This window comes from Erythranthe guttata, chromosome 10 (assembly GCF_056151865.1).
Source record: "Erythranthe guttata isolate IM_541 chromosome 10, IM_541, whole genome shotgun sequence".
Lineage (NCBI taxonomy): Eukaryota > Viridiplantae > Streptophyta > Magnoliopsida > Lamiales > Phrymaceae > Erythranthe > Erythranthe guttata.
Genome location: NC_142542.1, coordinates 6,559,479 through 6,578,324, shown reverse-complemented (window position 1 = coordinate 6,578,324; position 18,846 = coordinate 6,559,479). Strand labels below are relative to the sequence as shown.

The 18,846-nt window shown below is 40.1% G+C and overlaps 1 protein-coding gene across 3 annotated transcripts in view; it reads left to right on the top strand.

Moving 5' to 3' along the window:
• Positions 1-700: 700 nt before the first annotated feature.
• LOC105961208 (syntaxin-71-like) overlaps positions 701-18,846 on the top strand; it is a 70,034-nt gene continuing 51,888 nt past the window's right edge. Inside the window, exons 1-9 of one of the 3 annotated variants that reach the window (XM_088824517.1) lie at positions 701-1,132; positions 1,220-1,345; positions 1,992-2,154; positions 3,114-3,199; positions 3,318-3,386; positions 3,482-3,526; positions 3,724-3,786; positions 3,886-3,962; positions 4,491-4,814. In XM_088824517.1, coding sequence (XP_088680643.1) covers positions 980-1,132; positions 1,220-1,345; positions 1,992-2,154; positions 3,114-3,199; positions 3,318-3,386; positions 3,482-3,526; positions 3,724-3,786; positions 3,886-3,962; positions 4,491-4,506 — 798 coding nt within the window. In that variant the 5' untranslated portion in view covers positions 701-979 and the 3' untranslated portion in view covers positions 4,507-4,814. Of the gene's footprint in view, positions 1,133-1,219; positions 1,346-1,991; positions 2,155-3,113; positions 3,200-3,317; positions 3,387-3,481; positions 3,527-3,723; positions 3,787-3,885; positions 3,967-4,490; positions 4,815-18,846 lie in introns of those variants that run through there. The other 2 variants (XM_088824516.1, XM_088824519.1) reach the window with 2 other exon arrangements.

The following is an 18,846-nucleotide window of genomic DNA, read 5'->3' as shown; positions in this document are numbered from 1 at the left end:
CTTCAAGTGGAGGAGAATCTGGTCTATGGAGAACAATCTGGAAAATGAACATTCCCCCGAAAATTCGTATATTTATCTGGAGAGCAGCCCTTAATTCTCTCCCGACTGCATCAGAGCTTTACAAACGAAAAGTCTCTGCATCTCCGTTGTGCCATCTTTGTGGGAAAGTTGAAACTATCTTGCACGTATTTACTGAGTGTCGAGGAATGGACGTAGTGTGGCAGCAGCCCCCATTTGCTGGAGTTAACATGGGGCCTGCTCTCACCTTTGTGGCTTGGTTTGAGGATCTCAATCTAAAGCTTCAGAAGGAACAAATTTGGCTAGCGGCGGCGGTCATGTGGAAAGCTTGGGATACACGGAACCGCGACATGCACGGAGAAAATAATGAAGCTCTACAAGGAGGTGACACTTCATCGGCCCCATTTGGTGCTATCATTGAGGGGTGTTTAACTCTTGCTCGTAATTTAGATTTTGTTTCATTTGTTTTTGTTAAACGGGCAGGAAACAAGCTAGCTAATGCTATTGCTAAATCACATGACTTTTCTTGTACCGAAGGGTTTATCCTTCCTTCAAGTTTGGCACCGTATACCTAATAAAACTGCCCTTTCTTCTTCAAAAAAAAAAAAAAGTAAATCGTTTAAATTATTATCATCAAAATTGCTATCCATATAAATTAGTTCGAATCTAGAGAAACTTTTATGAAAATCAAGTCATAATATGAGAAGGTAATAGAAATTAAGCAAATCCAATGTTAAAATTATTTTATGAGTATTATTTAACTAATTAATTTATTTACTAATTCTACCTCTAATTTAAATTTATGAGAGCTGTGTTTACAGCCTGTTCAAAGAACAATCAAACAGCACAGCTTAATTCCCATCTCCTTTGACTTCAAATTATTCCCAAAAAATTGTAGAAAGAGAATTTCGTAATTGTAGAAAGAGAATTTAGAAATTGTAGAAAGAGAAAACAGGTGAAGATGAGTGTGATTGATATATTGACGCGCGTGGACTCGATCTGCAAAAAGTACGACAGATACGACGTCGTCCCCAAGGACTCCAACGTCTCCGGCGACGACGCCTTCGCCCGCCTCTACGCCTCCGTCGAGTCCGACATCGAATCTGCTCTCCAGGTTTTTAGGTTTTTCGTTTTTTCTTTTTTTGCGCCATTTTTTTATGTGTGCTTTTTTGAATTTTTTTTCTTCTTCTTCTTCTGGCAGAAAGCGGAGACAGCTTCGAATGAGAAGAACAGGGCGTCCGTTGTAGCGATCAATGCCGAGATTCGGAGGATCAAGGCCAGATTGCTTGAAGAAGTCCCCAAATTGCAGAGATTAGCTGTTAAGAAGGTCTAACCTATTCATTTTCTTTTAATTTCTGGAATGTTGTTTGACCTAGATTTTGGTATATCTCATTTGGAACCCTACAGTGGTTTTAGAGGGGATTCGTCGACTATCTAAACTCGAATCATTTTTGGGAAAACCTTATTTATTTATTTTTGGCGAAGAATTTACGGAATGTAGCTTCGACCAATTGGTTTTATTTATTTTACTAGTATGAAGTTTGCTAAGGATGGATAGTAACTTATGGTCGAGAGTTAACGGCCTAGTTGTTTAGCTCTGCATATGTTGATGATCATAATAGGCAGTGTTTAGCTAAATGGTTTCTACTTTCTCGACTTCAAGAACTAGTAATGTGGTTGTTCTTCTGTTTATTTTTCTCTCCCAATCATAAGAAACTTTTAAAAAAAAATTGCTTTGACGGAAGAAATTTGTGAATACTCAACTCTTCTTTGAGGGAGAATTGTCATATGGAAGAAGTTAGTTGGACCATACTTGATATATGGGATACGATAAGTAGTGTCGATTACTCTTGGTGAACTGCAATACAGTTGAGCCTTAAGTTATGTGTGCCAAACAACTTAGGAACATAAGAGAGATACTAGAAATTTCGATCTGGTGGACAATTGTTTTACGGACAGTAGTATTGTTGCAGGTTAAAGGGCTTTCGACCGAAGAACTTACTGCACGCAATGATCTTGTCCTTGCATTGCCTGATAGGATTCAATCCATACCCGATGGCTCTCCACCTCCACCTAAAACATCCGGTGGTTGGGGTGGAACTTCAGCTCCTCGTACCGAACTCAAATTTGATTCAGGTTTTTGCTCTCTCTCTCTCTCTCTCTCTCTCTCTCTCTCTCTCTCTCTCTCTCTCTCTCTCTCTCTCTCTCTCTCTCTCTCTCTCTCTCTCTCTCTCTCTCTCTCTCTCTCTCTCTCTCTCTCTCTCTCTCTCTCTCTCTCTCTCTCTCTCTCTCTCTCTCTCTCTCTCTCTCTCTCTCTCTCTCTCTCTCTCTCTCTCTCTCTCTCTCTCTCTCTCTCTCTCTCTCTCTCTCTCTCTCTCTCTCTCTCTCTCTCTCTCTCTCTCTCTCTCTCTCTCTCTCTCTCTCTCTCTCTCTCTCTCTCTCTCTCTCTCTCTCTCTCTCTCTCTCTCTCTCTCTCTCTCTCTCTCTCTCTCTCTCTCTCTCTCTCTCTCTCTCTCTCTCTCTCTCTCTCTCTCTCTCTCTCTCTCTCTCTCTCTCTCTCTCTCTCTCTCTCTCTCTCTCTCTCTCTCTCTCTCTCTCTCTCTCTCTCTCTCTCTCTCTCTCTCTCTCTCTCTCTCTCTCTCTCTCTCTCTCTCTCTCTCTCTCTCTCTCTCTCTCTCTCTCTCTCTCTCTCTCTCTCTCTCTCTCTCTCTCTCTCTCTCTCTCTCTCTCTCTCTCTCTCTCTCTCTCTCTCTCTCTCTCTCTCTCTCTCTCTCTCTCTCTCTCTCTCTCTCTCTCTCTCTCTCTCTCTCTCTCTCTCTCTCTCTCTCTCTCTCTCTCTCTCTCTCTCTCTCTCTCTCTCTCTCTCTCTCTCTCTCTCTCTCTCTCTCTCTCTCTCTCTCTCTCTCTCTCTCTCTCTCTCTCTCTCTCTCTCTCTCTCTCTCTCTCTCTCTCTCTCTCTCTCTCTCTCTCTCTCTCTCTCTCTCTCTCTCTCTCTCTCTCTCTCTCTCTCTCTCTCTCTCTCTCACGCGTGCGCGTCCACACACACACACAGCTTCATTTTTCTGTTAACTTATGCAATGAAGCTGAAATTTTAGATGGAAGGTTCGACAATGAATACTTTCAGCAAACTGAAGAGTCGAGCCAATATAGGCAAGAGTATGAAATGAGGAAAATGAAACAGGTATGTTCTTTCCTGGAAACGAATAATACCTCTGTCGATTTTTGGGGAATTTTTTTTTTTTCTTTTTTCCTTCTGAATGACTGTTAGCTGGTTATTATGTACTGTCATCTCGACGCAGGACCAAGGTTTAGACGTCATCGCAGAAGGTTTGGGTACTTTGAAAAACTTGGCCCATGACATGAATGAGGTTATCTTCTACTATTTCTCTTCTTCTTATTCATTTCCATTCGTTACTTCAATTGTAACAAAACAGAACTTTAAATACAATTGTGTTTCATGCAGGAATTGGATAGGCAAGTTCCTCTCGTGGATGAGATCGACTCTAAGGTTAGACTTTCTCATGCAACCTTGTCTTTTGTTTGTGTGTGTGTGTGGGTGTGTGTGTGTGTGTGTGTGTGTGTGTGTGTGTGTGTGTGTGTGTGTGTGTGTGTGTATCTAACATTCCGATACATTGTTTACTGTCTAATGGTGTTTCTTGTTATCCATGGTTTCGTAATCTTTTATGTTGACAATATATCCTACAGGTGGATAAGGCGACATCTGACCTTAAAAATACCAATGTCAGACTTAAGGAAACAGTTGACCAGGTGACGTTTCATTCTCACCTTCGATAAGGATATATGCTCTTCTAGCGGTAGTTGACTAATTATTTTTACAATTGTGCATTTGATTTCAATCCATTGCAGTTGAGATCGAGTCGAAATTTCTGCATTGACATCATTTTGCTGTGTGTTATTTTGGGAATTGCTGCCTACTTATACAAGTAAGTTTCTAGTTTCCGTCTTAATAATGCCACAACTCTTAGTCAACCTCAGCACTCCCTCGGTTTTCTTTTCATTTAAAGATATTTAGTCCCACATAAAATGTTTGCCTGAACGAGTTTAACTGAAACTGAGTTTGTAATGATCACATGTTCAATTCTGCTTAGATTGATTTCGTGATTTTGAAGAAAACTGGGTGTGGGGGAAAACAATGAAGGGAAAATAAAATTACAATTCTGTTTTTTTTTTTACCAATTTTAAGAGTTCCAAAAATATACGATTTGTATGGCTTCGTAATTTCCCCCACTCTTGGAATTTGGAATTTTATTAGATACAAGCAGAAACACGGAGAACTGAGAAACATTTGATTTTGCATGAACATTTTCATGTAAAGCCATCTTTTCCCTCGTGTTTTTTCCCCCTTTTCCTCGTTTATTGTAGTTCAAGCGTAGCCTCAAGTAGACTAGCTTTGGTATATCTTACAAACAATATCTCTTTCTTAAATGCCGATAAATAAAAACTTTTTGCAGTGTGTTGAAGAAGTGAAAGTCATATCATGGCCTGGTGCGATTGAACTGCATGCATCATACCTTCGGTATTCTCTTGCTCTGGCTGTGTCGGATTATTTGATTGATTGCGTAATTTGTGTTGGTGTTGTGTGCGTGTTTTCTATTCTGTGAGCATTTTACTTGCTGCATTGAAGTACACTACATAATCGAGTATAAAGGGTCTTCTGTAATATAAATTCGACGTCATTTGTTTTCTTTATCTTGTAAACATATAAGCATTCATTCTTTCATTCTTGTTAACTATATTAAATCTTTTACATATAATACAAGTGTTCTTGTGTCAAATATTAGGCTGCACGGAAACTACACCCCTACATTAAAACCAAAAGTACAGGCAGAATTAATGCTTCGAATAAGATAAAAAGAAATATAGTTATAGTGGTCTCTCTCCTTTGTCACCATGTTTTGTTTATATCACGTGCCTTCCTTTATCAGCACGTGCATCCTGTTGGGGGAACATCAAACCATTTGATTGGTATATTAAAAATAATAATAGGTATAGTATAAGTATATGTTGATCCACACCCGACTCCGTTGCACCAATTCGGGCGGGTCGGGTTCAGATTGTCGTACCTTAACCTACTTGTGAGTCGCGATACCATTTATATTTAGGGCAAATTACGGCCACTCTATAAAGTAAGGTCGAATTACGAAAAAATCCTCCTACGAAAAAATCTCCTCTTGTTTGGGTAATTACAACCAACACCTTCAATTATGTGTTGTCTTACACGTCCACTTGATGTCAAATTTACCTACTAAATGACGATTTTTTTCGTAAGAAAATACATAGTTGAAGGGGTAGTTGTAATTACTCAAACTTGAGGATTTTTTCCCGTAATTTAACCGTACCTCGTGGGGCTGGCCATAATTTGTATTTCATTTTGACAGGCTATGATCTTACAGAACAATTATTAAACAGAGAGAACTTTGTGGGGTTTTTTTTTTTTTATTTCTTGGTAGAATATGCAGACCTCATAACCAAGATTGGGATCGATCACCTACCAATAATTTATTTTTTATTATTCTTATAAAAATTAATGTATTTTTTATTATATACCGACAGCTCCAGGCCAAGATAGTCAAGATAGTCATGACCATGTTACTTGTGTGTGTATATATATATATCACAAAGTATATATGTTTGACGAATTTCAGATTTATTTATTATTGAGAGACAGAGGGATCTACAGATGATTTATATATATATATATATATATATATATATATATATATATATATATATATATATATATATATATATATATATATATATATATATATATATATATATATATATATATATATATATATATATATATATATATATATATAAGGGTAAATTCCACTTTACCCCCTCGTACTCTGTCTGAGAGTCACTTTACCCCCTCGTACTCTCAATTTTATCGATTTACCCCCTTGTACTTGTACAATTTCCCAAAACAACCCTTTCCTTCAATTTTTGTCAATTTTGATTCTAACGCCATTTGGTCAACTCTATAAATTACAAAATTGCCACTGCCTATAACGCGTCGTTTCTCCCCCGTCAATATTGTCATTTCTTCTTCGCCCACCACTTCCCTTACAAGATATACCCAAATTGAACCCCTAACTTAGTAAAAATCAAGACCCAAAAATTGATCGATTCCACCCAGTGCAAAGAAAAAAATATATGAATGTGAGACACTTTCTCTTTTCTAATCTCGAGAGTCAAAATTGAAAAAAATTAAATATTTACGTCAATATTTTAACTCTTGACCAAATGGCGTCAGAGTCAAAATCGAAAAAAATTGACGAAGAGGGTTGTATTGGGAAATTGTACAAGTACAAGGGGGTAAATCGACGAAATTAAGAGTACGAGGGGGTAAAGTGGTTCTTGGGCAGAGTACAAGGGGTAAAGTGGAATTTACCCTATATATAATATCAAAAAAAATACAAGCTTGATTGATTTTGAATAATTCTGACAGGCAACTGTTTGATCATGTGGAGAGAGAAAGATGGTCTCTGTGGCCATGTTTTATGCATCTTTCTTGCTTCATATTAGGGATTGCTAATTCAATATTATTTACCTCAATTTGGACTATAAAACTTCATTAATGTTTAGGGTTGTTGGGTTAATCAAACACTAGCAGATAAAATAGTATATTTCAGATAAAGAGAAATCAGATAGTCAGTGCATGATTTGATGTTTACCCTCTTGTTTCTCAAAATTTGCTTTCCAACGACCATTTTAGGTGGATTTTTTTTTTCTTTTTTTCTTTTTTATATACTAATTTCTGTTTTTTTAGCATCAGGGTTATTTTTTATCGATGATCTACATCTACTCACCGATGCGGACGTGTCTTTTTGTGTGTATAATTGACTATTGAGTAGGGTTTGTTATATGCTACATTTACTTAACTTTCGTGGTTTAGATGTTACACCAGGTTATCTATAGGTGGATTGAACTATTGACAGGGTTAAATAACCACTCAGCAAACACATATACACATGGTGTATATGATGAGTGTGTGTAATTACGTGCGAATTAATAATTAAAAATGATTCGACGTAATTCAACAGATATAGCATATCCAATAGATTATATGATCCTACAACACATTTTACATAAACTCATATGTATGTGCGTGACTGAGTGAAAATCTAGAATGAAAAACTACTCAGTGTATTTCTTAGTACTTAAAATAGTCGCGATATGTTGTCATCAATCTTGACTCTAGAGTCACGTCCCAATGAGAACATTGTATATTTATAAATTAAGAGGCTTGTAGAATCAATAGTTGTTACTTAATTATTTTATTGATTAAGGCTGCAAAATCTCAATTATTAGGTAAAAATTAAAAACCAATTATGCAAAAGAAAAAAACATTGAAATTGAAATTGGGTATGAGCAAGAATTTGAAATATGTGCATGTGTTGGGGTTTAGCATTTTTTAGCATTGGATACTCACTCCTTTTTCCTATAAATAGACAGCCCCATGTGTTGCCACTCCCAACCAAATGGAATTGTTTGCCGTGGGCTAACGTGCAACTTGTATGTATATATATATATATATATATACACACACATATTTAATTAATATATTCATTATCATATGAGGAAAAAAAAACCAACAATTTGATGAACTCCACGAATGTGTTTTATTTATTAATTAATTATTATTACCAAGAATCAATTAATAATTAATAGGTCCTTGTCTACTTTACTAAGTTTTTAAAGGCAAGTTGTACCACAATTTAATTTCCAAAATAAAAAAATAAATAAATGGTTGCTTCTAATTTCAAATTGTGACCATTAGATTAGATCTTGTATGAATCCGAAATTGCCGGTCCCATAGATTTTAAAGTATGATTTTAGGGAATGACATTTTCTTGGTTATAGGGTTTACCAATTTCTACTCTAAAACGCGTTTTTAGGGCTCCAAATTTTTCTAACTAATAATTCTCATCATCAATAAACAAGTTGTTGTACATGAATTAATATTAATTAAATAAATATATATCTAGAGAGAGAGAGAGAGTAAAGAAAGACTTTTTACATAGGGCAGAGATAGATGTAAAGTGATGGATGGAAGTGATGTCTTATGTGGTCGGACAACAAATCAAATCTTAATCCCATAATTATATTAGTATATATAATAATTCATTTCACCCTCGAAATTAGGGTTTTGCATTTTGTAGGCCCAGTCATGTGTCCCTACGTATGCATGTGCATGGTTCTTTGTTCAATTATATAAAAATTGCATGTTGTGTGTGTAATTTTATATTTACTTATTTTTTGTGTCATGTTTCATGCCTTTTGGTCCTTTCCATTTTGTATATAGGTAATTTTAGTAAATGAATATTCAATACTTTATATAAATATTAAATAAATCTTAATTAAATCTCTTTTCTTAGGGTATTTCGTATTTTTCAATAAGAGTTTGAGTTTTAGGACAAATTTCATATTTCAAATTGTTAGAAAGCTAGAGCTCGAGTTCGAATTAGAGCTGGCTCATTGAGTACTCACGAGCCGGTTCAGCTCATTTCCACCCCTAATTGAGATATTTGTCTACGTATATTACGAAATAAATTATTGTAAATGATTATTCTAAACGAATAGGTAGATTGACAAAACAATTAAACAAAACAAAATAATTTGGATTTATGATATCAAGATTGAGAAATATAGAATTAATGAGATGGAGATTGGTATGGTGGTGGGGTATGTGAGCGGGAATAATTCGTTTTGTAGTAAACATCCAAGTGCATGCAGCCAAAAGCAGTTAAAAATTATTATTTTATTCGTTCTTATATTTTATTATTATTATTATATATATAAGTTAATTTCAATTTTCCAATTATTTTTTTTAGCACCAATTAAAAATAAAGAAATTGAGCGGGAGAAAGATGGACCACTTTGAAAGATAGAGAGAGAAGTTACCTGCACACCTCGCCACGATTGGTCCTATTCATTTCCATATTATGTGAACCACAATTTTTAAGACCAACTTCACAAAGACTTGTTTGAAATTGACTCAAACAAAAAAAGTATTTGTCAGATTATTTACTTAATTATAAGGTTATTATTATTTCTAATTAATTAATTAATTAATTATCAGGTAATAAGTAGTTAGCAATGTTTGTAAAATGATGTAACACATGGCATCTATCTTATCAGTTAGGACAGACTTGATTCATACACATATCAAGCTGCCAGATCAGAATACATATATGTACTCACGGTTTTTATTTCAGAATTGCGATTATTTTTTATAGATGATACGGCAAATTATGGTCACCCCCAAATAACGTTAAATCACGATTTTTGTTTTTCGTGTTTGGGTATTATGAAACCTCTTCAACTATGTATTTCTTTTACAAAAAAATCCTCATCCAATAGGTAAAATTTGATACCGTAGAGATGAACTTGTAAGATAATACACAGTTGAAGATGCATGGTTGTTATAATTATTCAAACAAGAGGGTTTTGTATTGGTAATTTTCAATTGTTGTATTAATTTCTAAAATTCCACCTTTTAATTTGAGTAAATTTCATCCCTGATGTATGCTACAATAACTTTAAAGTCCATTGACATTAATAATTACAACCACACCCCTGAAAAAATTATCGGAGCCAAGATTTCATGCCATGGGGACCGATATGCGGTATATTTGTATTCTACAGGGCCGTTAATGGTTCCATAGACAAAAACTTATAAATTTTATATAAAATAATAAGATCGAATTTAAGAAATGTTTGGGAAGTCATACTGTCACCCCCTAGCTCTATGTTGTCTCCACCCATTTCTGAAACTAGTAGTTCGTTATAAACCTAACGGAATAACTTATTTAATGCTTTACTCAGTTAGCGCTTCTAACATGTTTCAGGGAGGTTATTATAATATATCGATACCACGTGGACCTTAAAGTTATTTTAGCTCACCTTAGAGGTGTAGGTGTAATTTACCTTTTAATTTTGTTCCAATTTCTACAATTTTAATCTAAGAAAAAAAAAATAAAAAATAAAAATGGTCATGTAATTAGTAATACATTTGCATGTATGCATACATAGGCAGTGGCGGAGCCACTCTTTGGCAAGGGTGGGCTCCAGCCCACTCTCATTTAAAAAAAAATTATACTATATATTATATCTATATATAATTAGCCCCCAAATAGTTTAATTTAGCCCACCCAAGTAATTTAGTTTAGCTTATTTACCAAAAAATTTATGTTATATTAGTTGAAGTTTATAATTTGTAGTTATTTAATGCTATTTTATGTTAATGAATAAATAAAAAAATCGGGGGCGCTGCCCCCGAACCCCCGTAAATGTTAAGTCCACCTACCCAAGTAATTTAGTGTAGCTTATATTAGTTTAAGTTAATAAATTTGTAGTTATTTTGTGCTGTATTTTTATGTGAATGAATCAAAAAAAACACCCCCGAACCCCCGTTAATGTTAAGCCCATCATGTCTCGAATTCCTGCCTCCGCCACTGTACATAGGTATATATATATATCTTATGTACATGCAATGATGCAAGGTGTACATGCATATATATAAATGTAAGAGAAACCAAAGTGGGGTCCACAAGTCAGTTTCACTGAGACAGAAAGAGAGAGAGACAGGGGTGTGTCACGGGTGGCTGAAAGCTCATTGGGAATTGCAAAACACCTCTTTCTGACACCTCTCTCTCTCTCTCTATACTATACTATTACTACTCCCCTTTCATTAATTAATACTTTTAATAATTAATTTATTCTATATATATATAACAAAATAAAGTATTCAAAGTTTGAATTATGTTGTAATGATTTAATTCCTGAACGCACGAGCAATAATATATGTAAAAGGCAACCAACTTTTTACATATTATTACTACTAAATGTTACTGTTCTCCTTTTTCACTTTCTTTTGGGATCTAAAATTGTTAACCCAAAGTAGTGCATTTGAGAATTCGACTATTTTTTATTATTATTATTAAAATTAATTAATAAATAAATCAGATATATATGTGCACAAAGACCAACCTTTGTCAAAAGTTGAAACTTAAAACCATTCCCCCTTTGACCTTTTCTTTAGTTTGCTACCTTCTTCACTCTAGGTCCACCATTCTTGATATTTGTTTTCATTACATATATTATATTTTATTAAATAATCAGCATTTGTGTATTATTGGACTTCTCTTAATTGATCCTTTCTCTTAATTAATTGTTTTATGGAAATTAAATATATTTTTTCATGGAATTAAATGGTAATTAGATCTTCAACTAATTATGACATGTTATATAATTAAATGGTTCAGTAGTACTGATGATGCTAATTACTAGCTCACCTAGGGTGGTGTAGAAAACGAACTGGGAGAGCAAAGCAGATCAGTAGCTTGACAACTTGATGATCCTGAGGTACCTGCGATCATAGAACACATAAGCTAAGCCGGGGGTTGATCCGGCGGAAACCCCTCCGACGCTCAAGTCAGACGTGCTGATCATAGAAATAGTCCAGAGAATACCATTAGTAGTATTGCTCAGATAATAGGACGTACCTTAATAAAATGAGTAAAACCTCTATTTATATGTCGTTTATTGGGTTGGGTTTGCTTTGTTGGGCCCAAACCTTACTTGAAGGTGTTTGGGCCTCGGTGATATTAGTCTTCGATATTGGGCTCGTAGCCCAGTAGGTAAAGAAATTGTAGGCCCATTGGGTTGGCCCAATTAGGCATATCATTAAGCCCCCCACTCTCGAGTCGATGTGGGGGCCATGTTGTGATGGGTCTCAAATCGTGTCGAGAGTAAAAATTGTAGAAGTCGATCGTTGGCGTATGGCCTAAATGGTATGCGAAAACGCGTTGGAGCGTGTGTCGGAGGGGCGTGAATGCGCGTTGGCGCATAGCGCGACAAGGTCGTCGCGATGTAAGTTAATTGAGTCGTCGGTTTTGTCCCGCGACGATGTAGTAGCGAATTATCTCCTCGTGGGAGTTGTCTTGTCGCGGGGTAATAGTGCTGATCGAGTTATCTCCTCGTGGGAGTTGTCTCGCGATAATGTAGTAGCACGGATCAAGTAATCTCCTCGTGGGAGTTGTCTATGGGGTAATCGAGTTGATCGAGTTACGTCCTCGTGGAAGTTGTCTCTAGGGTAATCGAGTTGATCGAGTTACGTCCTCGTGGATGTTGTCTCACGATAATGTAGTAGCACGGAGCTAGTATTCTCCTCGTGGGAGTTGTTATTTTTCGACATTGTCAATGTTTTGACGCGTTGCTTATATGTGTTTACATATAGCCTTGTGCGTGATGTACTTGAGGAGGGGATCAGACTCTCAAGATTTTTTTTATGGGGGTCGTGCCCCTTGTTAGACCTCGTGGGTCTTAAGTATGTTTGGACCGTGGCCACGTTTTAAGAATGACCCATCGAAAACAAGTAGATAAATTTGAGTAATCAAGCTGGCCAGGCTATATAGATTCTCATAATGTCTCTAAGTGCTTCTAGGGTTGTAATCGTGCTAACTTGAGCTTGTGATTATATAGTGAATTTCGGGCGAGTTGTCTCCTCATGGGAGTTGTCTCGCGGTGAGTAATATTTATCGAGTGAGGTGGTTGCACGTGGGAGTTGCCTTGCAACGGATTTGTAGTATCGAGCGAGTTGGCTCCTCGTGGGAGTTGTCTCGTTGCGGGTTGTGGTACCGAGCGAGTTGGCTCCTCGTGGGAGTTGTCTCGCTGCGGGTTCGTAGTACCGAGCGAGTTGGCTCCTCGTGGGAGTTGCCTCGCTGCGGGTCGTAGGATGGAGCGAGTGGTCTCCTCGTAGGAGTTATCTCGTTGTGGGTTCGTAGACCCGAGGGAGTTGACTCATCGTGGGAGTTGACTCCACGTGGGAGTTGTCTCGCAACGGGTTATATGACTGAGCGAGTTATCTCCTCGTGTGAGTTATCTCGCTATGGTTATGAGACCCGAGGGAGTTGGCTCCTCGTGGGAGTTACCTCGCAACGGGTTATAGGACGGAGTGAGTGGTCTCCTCGTGGGAGTTATCTCGCTATGATTTCGTAGACCCGAGGGAATTGGCTCCTCGTGGGAGTTATCTCGCTGCGGGTGGTAGTACTGAGCGAGTTGGCTCCTCGTGGGAGTTGTCTCGCAAGCCCCCCACTCTCGAGACGATGTGGGAGCCACGTCGAAAAGGGTACCGGATCGTGTTGAGAGTAGATCGGTGTTGTAGTGTTTCTTTATTCGTTGGCATGGCGTGGAGAAATAAATTTTTTATTTATTTTCCATTTGATAGCGAACGCAATTTGGTAGGTGCGTTAAAGAACTCGCGCAATTTGGTGGAGCGCGATGAAATTCTCTCGCGATTTGGTGAAGCGAGGTGAAATCTACGCGCAATTTGGTGGAGAGTAGCAAAAGTTGTGCCCAATTAGGTGAGAGCGCGCGCTCCAAAGTGGCCTTGGGAGGCGCGCGCGCGTGCATGGGAAGGCGCGCGCGTCTGGCGCGTGTACGCCACGCGCGCGTGCTGTGCACGCGCGCCTCCTTTCCTCTGTTTTTTTTTTGTCTTCTTATTTTTTCTTCTATCTTTTTTCTTCTTCTTTTTTCTTCTTCTCTTTTTTCATTTTCTTCTTTTTTCATCATCTTCTTTTTTCTTCTATTTCTTCTTCATCTTCTTCTTTTTTTTTTTTTTTTTTTTTTTTTTTTTTTGGTGGTTGATATTCACCCCCTTGGGGATGTTCTATTTTTTTAGTAGGAAGATTATCCTCGTCTCTTGCGATGTGATATGAACCCCCTTGAGGATGTTCTATTTTTTTAGTAGGGAGATTATCCTCGTTCCTTGAGATGGGATGGGCACCCCCTTGGGGATGTTCTATTTTTTGAGTAGGAAGATTATCCTCGTCTCTTGCGATGTGATGTGAACCCCCTTGAGGATGTTCTATTTTTTTAGTAGGGAGATTATCCTCGTTCCTTGAGATGGGATGTGCACCCCCTTGGGGATGTTCTACTTTTTGAGTAGGGAGATTATACTCGTCTCTTGAGATGTGATGTGAACCCACTTGGGGTTGAAAGGTAAGGGTGATGCCCAACCTTAGGACGGGGATAACTGCCCACTGTAGGATGAGGCGCTCGAGACCTATGGTTTGAGGTGGATGTGCACGGTTGTGCCATTGGTTCGCGCGTGCGCGTCAGACCATTTTTTCTGTTTTTTGAAGTAGGGACGTGAAACACTTGATGGGATGTGAAACCCCTTGGGGTTGAAAGGTAAGTGGATGTACCACCCTTGAGAAGAGATACCCAACTTTAGGATGGGATAGCCCCCCATTTAGGATGAAGGGATCACGAACCACTGGGGTGAGATGCCCAACCTTGGCGATATATGGTGCCACCGATTCAGTGGCAGCACGAGTTGAATCTTCCGTGATCATACGCTGAAGGTCTTCTTCGGTTATCTGAACCGTTCGAGAAGTAAGTAGAAATTGATCATGTTGAGGACCCATTGGGGCCTCACGAGGAGGAGCGTTGGCTCCTGCTATGACGATGTATGGTGCCACTGCTTCAGTGGTAGCACAAGTTGAAGCTTCCGCGATTATACGCTGAAATTGATGTAGAGAGGTGAGGGGATACCCAGCCTTTGGGGATGGGATGTCCAACCCTTGGGGTGTGTTAGCCCCCCAGCTCAGGAGGAGTTACGTGATGCGGGGATGGTACGCGTGGCGTGGGAGCACAGGGCGATGATGCGCGAGGGATAGGCGCGCGGCGCTAGCGCACGTCGGCGAAGGCGCTCGGCGAGGGCGCGCGACGCTAGAACACGTCGGCGAGGGCGTGCGGCGCTAGCGCGCGTCGGCGAGGGCGCACGGCGCTAGCGCCCGCTAAAGGCGCAAGGCTAGGGGGCGCGCTGCGCGGTGTTGGGGCGCAAGGCCGGCGGGCGAGCGCGGCGGCAAGGGCGTGCGCGGCATTGCAGCGCAAGGCCTGGGCGTCGGAGGTCGCGTTTGCGCGTGGTAGCCTCGAACGAGTTGTCTCGTCGCGAGGTGGTAGGGCCGAGCATTTTGAGACATGTTTCACCACAATTTAGTTGAAGCGCGAGAGTTGTCACACGGGTAAGTAGTAACTGGGGAGTTGTATCGCCCAGATGTTATATCGACTCGAGAGTTGTCTTGAGGCTAAATATTATTGTCGGGGAAGTTGTCCCGCTGCGACGTGGTAACGACTCAAGAGCTGTCTCGAGGCTAAGTGTAGGCGTCGGGGGAGTTGTCCCGCTGCGACGTAGTAGCGACTCGAGAGTTTTCTCGTGGCTATAAGACATCTCATGTACTTGAAGTAGGACATCCGATGTAGTTGAAGTAGGACATCTGATGTACTCGAAGTATGACATCAGATGTAGTTGACATCTGATGTACCTGAGGTATGACATCAGATGTAGCTGAAGTATGACATCTGATGTACCTGAGGTATGACATCAGATGTAGTTGAAGTAGGACATCTGATGTACTCGAAGTATGACATCAGATGTAGTTGACATCTGATGTACCTGAGGTATGACATCAGATGTAGCTGAAGTATGACACCTGATGTACCTGAGGTATGACATCAGATGTAGTTGAAGTAGGACATCTGATGTACTCGAAGTATGACATCAGATGTAGTTGACATCTGATGTACCTGAGGTATGACAGCAGATGTAGCTGAAGTAGGACATCTGATGTACCTTAGGTATGACATCAGATGTGGTTGAAGTAGGACATCTGATGTACTCGAAGTATGACATCAGTTGTAGTTGACATCTGATGTACCTGAGGTATGACAGCAGATGTAGCTGAAGTAGGACATCTGATGTACCTTAGGTATGACATCAGATGTAGTTGAAGTAGGACATCTGATGTACTCGAAGTATGACATCAGATGTAGTTGACATCTGATGTACCTGAGGTATGATATCAGATGTAGCTGAAGCATGACATCTGATGTACCTGAGGTATGACATCAGATGTAGTTGAAGTAGGACATCTGATGTACTCGAAGTATGACATCAGATGTAGTTGACATCTGATGTACCTGAGGTATGACAGCAGATGTAGCTGAAGTAGGACATCTGATGTACCTTAGGTATGACATCAGATGTGGTTGAAGTAGGACATCTGATGTACTCGAAGTATGACATCAGATGTAGTTGACATCTGATGTACCTGAGGTATGACAGCAGATGTAGCTGAAGTAGGACATCTGATGTACCTTAGGTATGACATCAGATGTAGTTGAAGTAGGACATCTGATGTACTCGAAGTATGACATCAGATGTAGTTGACATCTGATGTACCTGAGGTATGACATCAGATGTAGCTGAAGCATGACATCTGATGTACCTGAGGTATGACAGCAGATGTAGCTGAAGTAGGACATCTGATGTACCTTAGGTATGACATCAGATGTAGTTGAAGTAGGACATCTGATGTACTCGAAGTATGACATCAGATGTAGTTGACATCTGATGTACCTGAGGTATGACAGCAGATGTAGCTGAAGTAGGACATCTGATGTACCTTAGGTATGACATCAGATGTAGTTGAAGTAGGACATCTGATGTACTCGAAGTATGACATCAGATGTAGTTGACATCTGATGTACCTGAGGTATGACATCAGATGTAGCTGAAGCATGACATCTGATGTACCTGAGGTATGACATCAGATGTAGCTGAAGTAGGACATCTGATGTACCTTAGGTATGACATCAGATGTGGTTGAAGTAGGACATCTGATGTACTCGAAGTATGACATCAGATGTAGTTGACATTTGATGTACCTGAGGTATGACAGCAGATGTAGCTGAATTAGGACATCTGATGTACCTTAGGTATGACATCAGATGTAGTTGAAGTAGGACATCTGATGTACTCGAAGTATGACATCAGATGTAGTTGACATCTGATGTACCTGAGGTATGACAGCAGATGTAGCTGAAGTAGGACATCTGATGTACCTTAGGTATGACATCAGATGTAGTTGAAGTAGGACATCTGATGTACTCGAAGTATGACATCAGATGTAGTTGACATCTGATGTACCTGAGGTATGACAGCAGATGTAGCTGAAGTAGGACATCTGATGTACCTTAGGTATGACATCAGATGTAGTTGAAGTAGAACATCTGATGTACTCGAAGTATGACATCAGATGTAGTTGACATCTGATGTACCTGAGGTATGACATCAGATGTAGCTGAAGCATGACATCTGATGTACCTGAGGTATGACATCGGATGTAGTTGAAGTAGGACATCTGATGTACTCGAAGTATGACATCAGATGTAGTTGACATCTGATGTACCTGAGGTATGACAGCAGATGTAGCTGAAGTAGGACATCTGATGTACCTTAGGTATGACATCAGATGTGGTTGAAGTAGGACATCTGATGTACTCGAAGTATGACATCAGATGTAGTTGACATCTGATGTACCTGAGGTATGATATCAGATGTAGCTGAAGCAGGACATCTGATGTACCTGAAGTATGACATCAGATGTAGTTGACATCTGATGTACCTGAGGTATGATATCAGATGTAGCTGAAGCAGGACATCTGATGTACCTGAGGTATGACATCAGATGTAGCTGAAGTAGGACATCTGAATGGCCTAGTCGATCATATGTCGAATATCCTCTTTGGTTATCTGAACCATGTGAGGTGGAGCTGGTTGATGAGGGTCTTGCTGAAGGTTTCGAAGTGGATCTGGGGCGCGACCTCAAGTGTCATCTTGAAGATAGCCTCGAGGATCATCATGAGGGGGTCTAGAAGGGGATCTCGGTCACGATGTCAGGTGACGTCCTGAGACATGTCAAACCTGAACCTGCACGTGGCAAGTTGGTTGTTGTTCTGAGGTTGTGCTATGGGTGGAGCCACAGGAGGAGCGTTGGTTTCCGTTGTGGCGATGCGTTGTGCTACTGCTTCAGTAGCAACGCGGGAAGATGCTTCCGTAATCATAAGTTGAAGGGCCTCCTCGGTTATCTGAACCGTTAGAGGAGCAAGTAGAAGTTGATGACCCATGGCGAATGAAATGTTTTGGGGGCACTGTGAACCCCCAGGGAGTCGATAACCCTTGGCGAACGAAATATTTTAGGGGCAGATGTAAGCCCCCAGGGAGTCGATAACCCTTGGCGAACGAAATATTTTGGGGGCGATGTAAGCCCCCAGGGAGTCGATAACCCTTGGCGAGCGAAATGTTTTGGGGGCACTGTATACCCCCAGGGAGTTGATAACCCTTGGCGAGCGAAATATTTTGGGGGCAGATGTAATCCCCCAGGGAGTCGATGGCGGTGGTGCCATAGGTGGCTCCACATGTTGAGCAGGTGCTGGTATCGCGTTGGGAGCATTTGCTCCCATCGTGGCGATATATTGGGTCTCGGCCTCTGTGGCAGCGCGAGTTGAAGCTTCTGCTATCATGCGTTGAAGCGCATTCTCGGTTATTTGAACCATTCGAGGAGCAGGGAGTGGTGGATCGGCGAGTGGTGGGTCCCGAGGGGGGATCACCTGAACCTCGCGAGGCGGATCCATGGGATGTGGAGGAGGTGGCAAGCCAGAGCCTCCACAAGGTGGGAGGTCGTTAGCTGTGTCATTTTCTCTCCGAGCAGACGCCTCAGGAGGATCTTGTTGGCTACGTGATCTGGTTTGCATCGTTCCCACAGACGGCGCCAAAATGATGATGCTAATTACTAGCTCACCTAGGGTGGTGTAGAAAACGAACTGGGAGAGCAAAGCAGATCAGTAGCTTGACAACTTGATGATCCTGAGGTACCTGCGATCATAGAACACATAAGCTAAGCCGGGGGTTGATCCGGCGGAAACCCCTCCGACGCTCAAGTCAGACGTGCT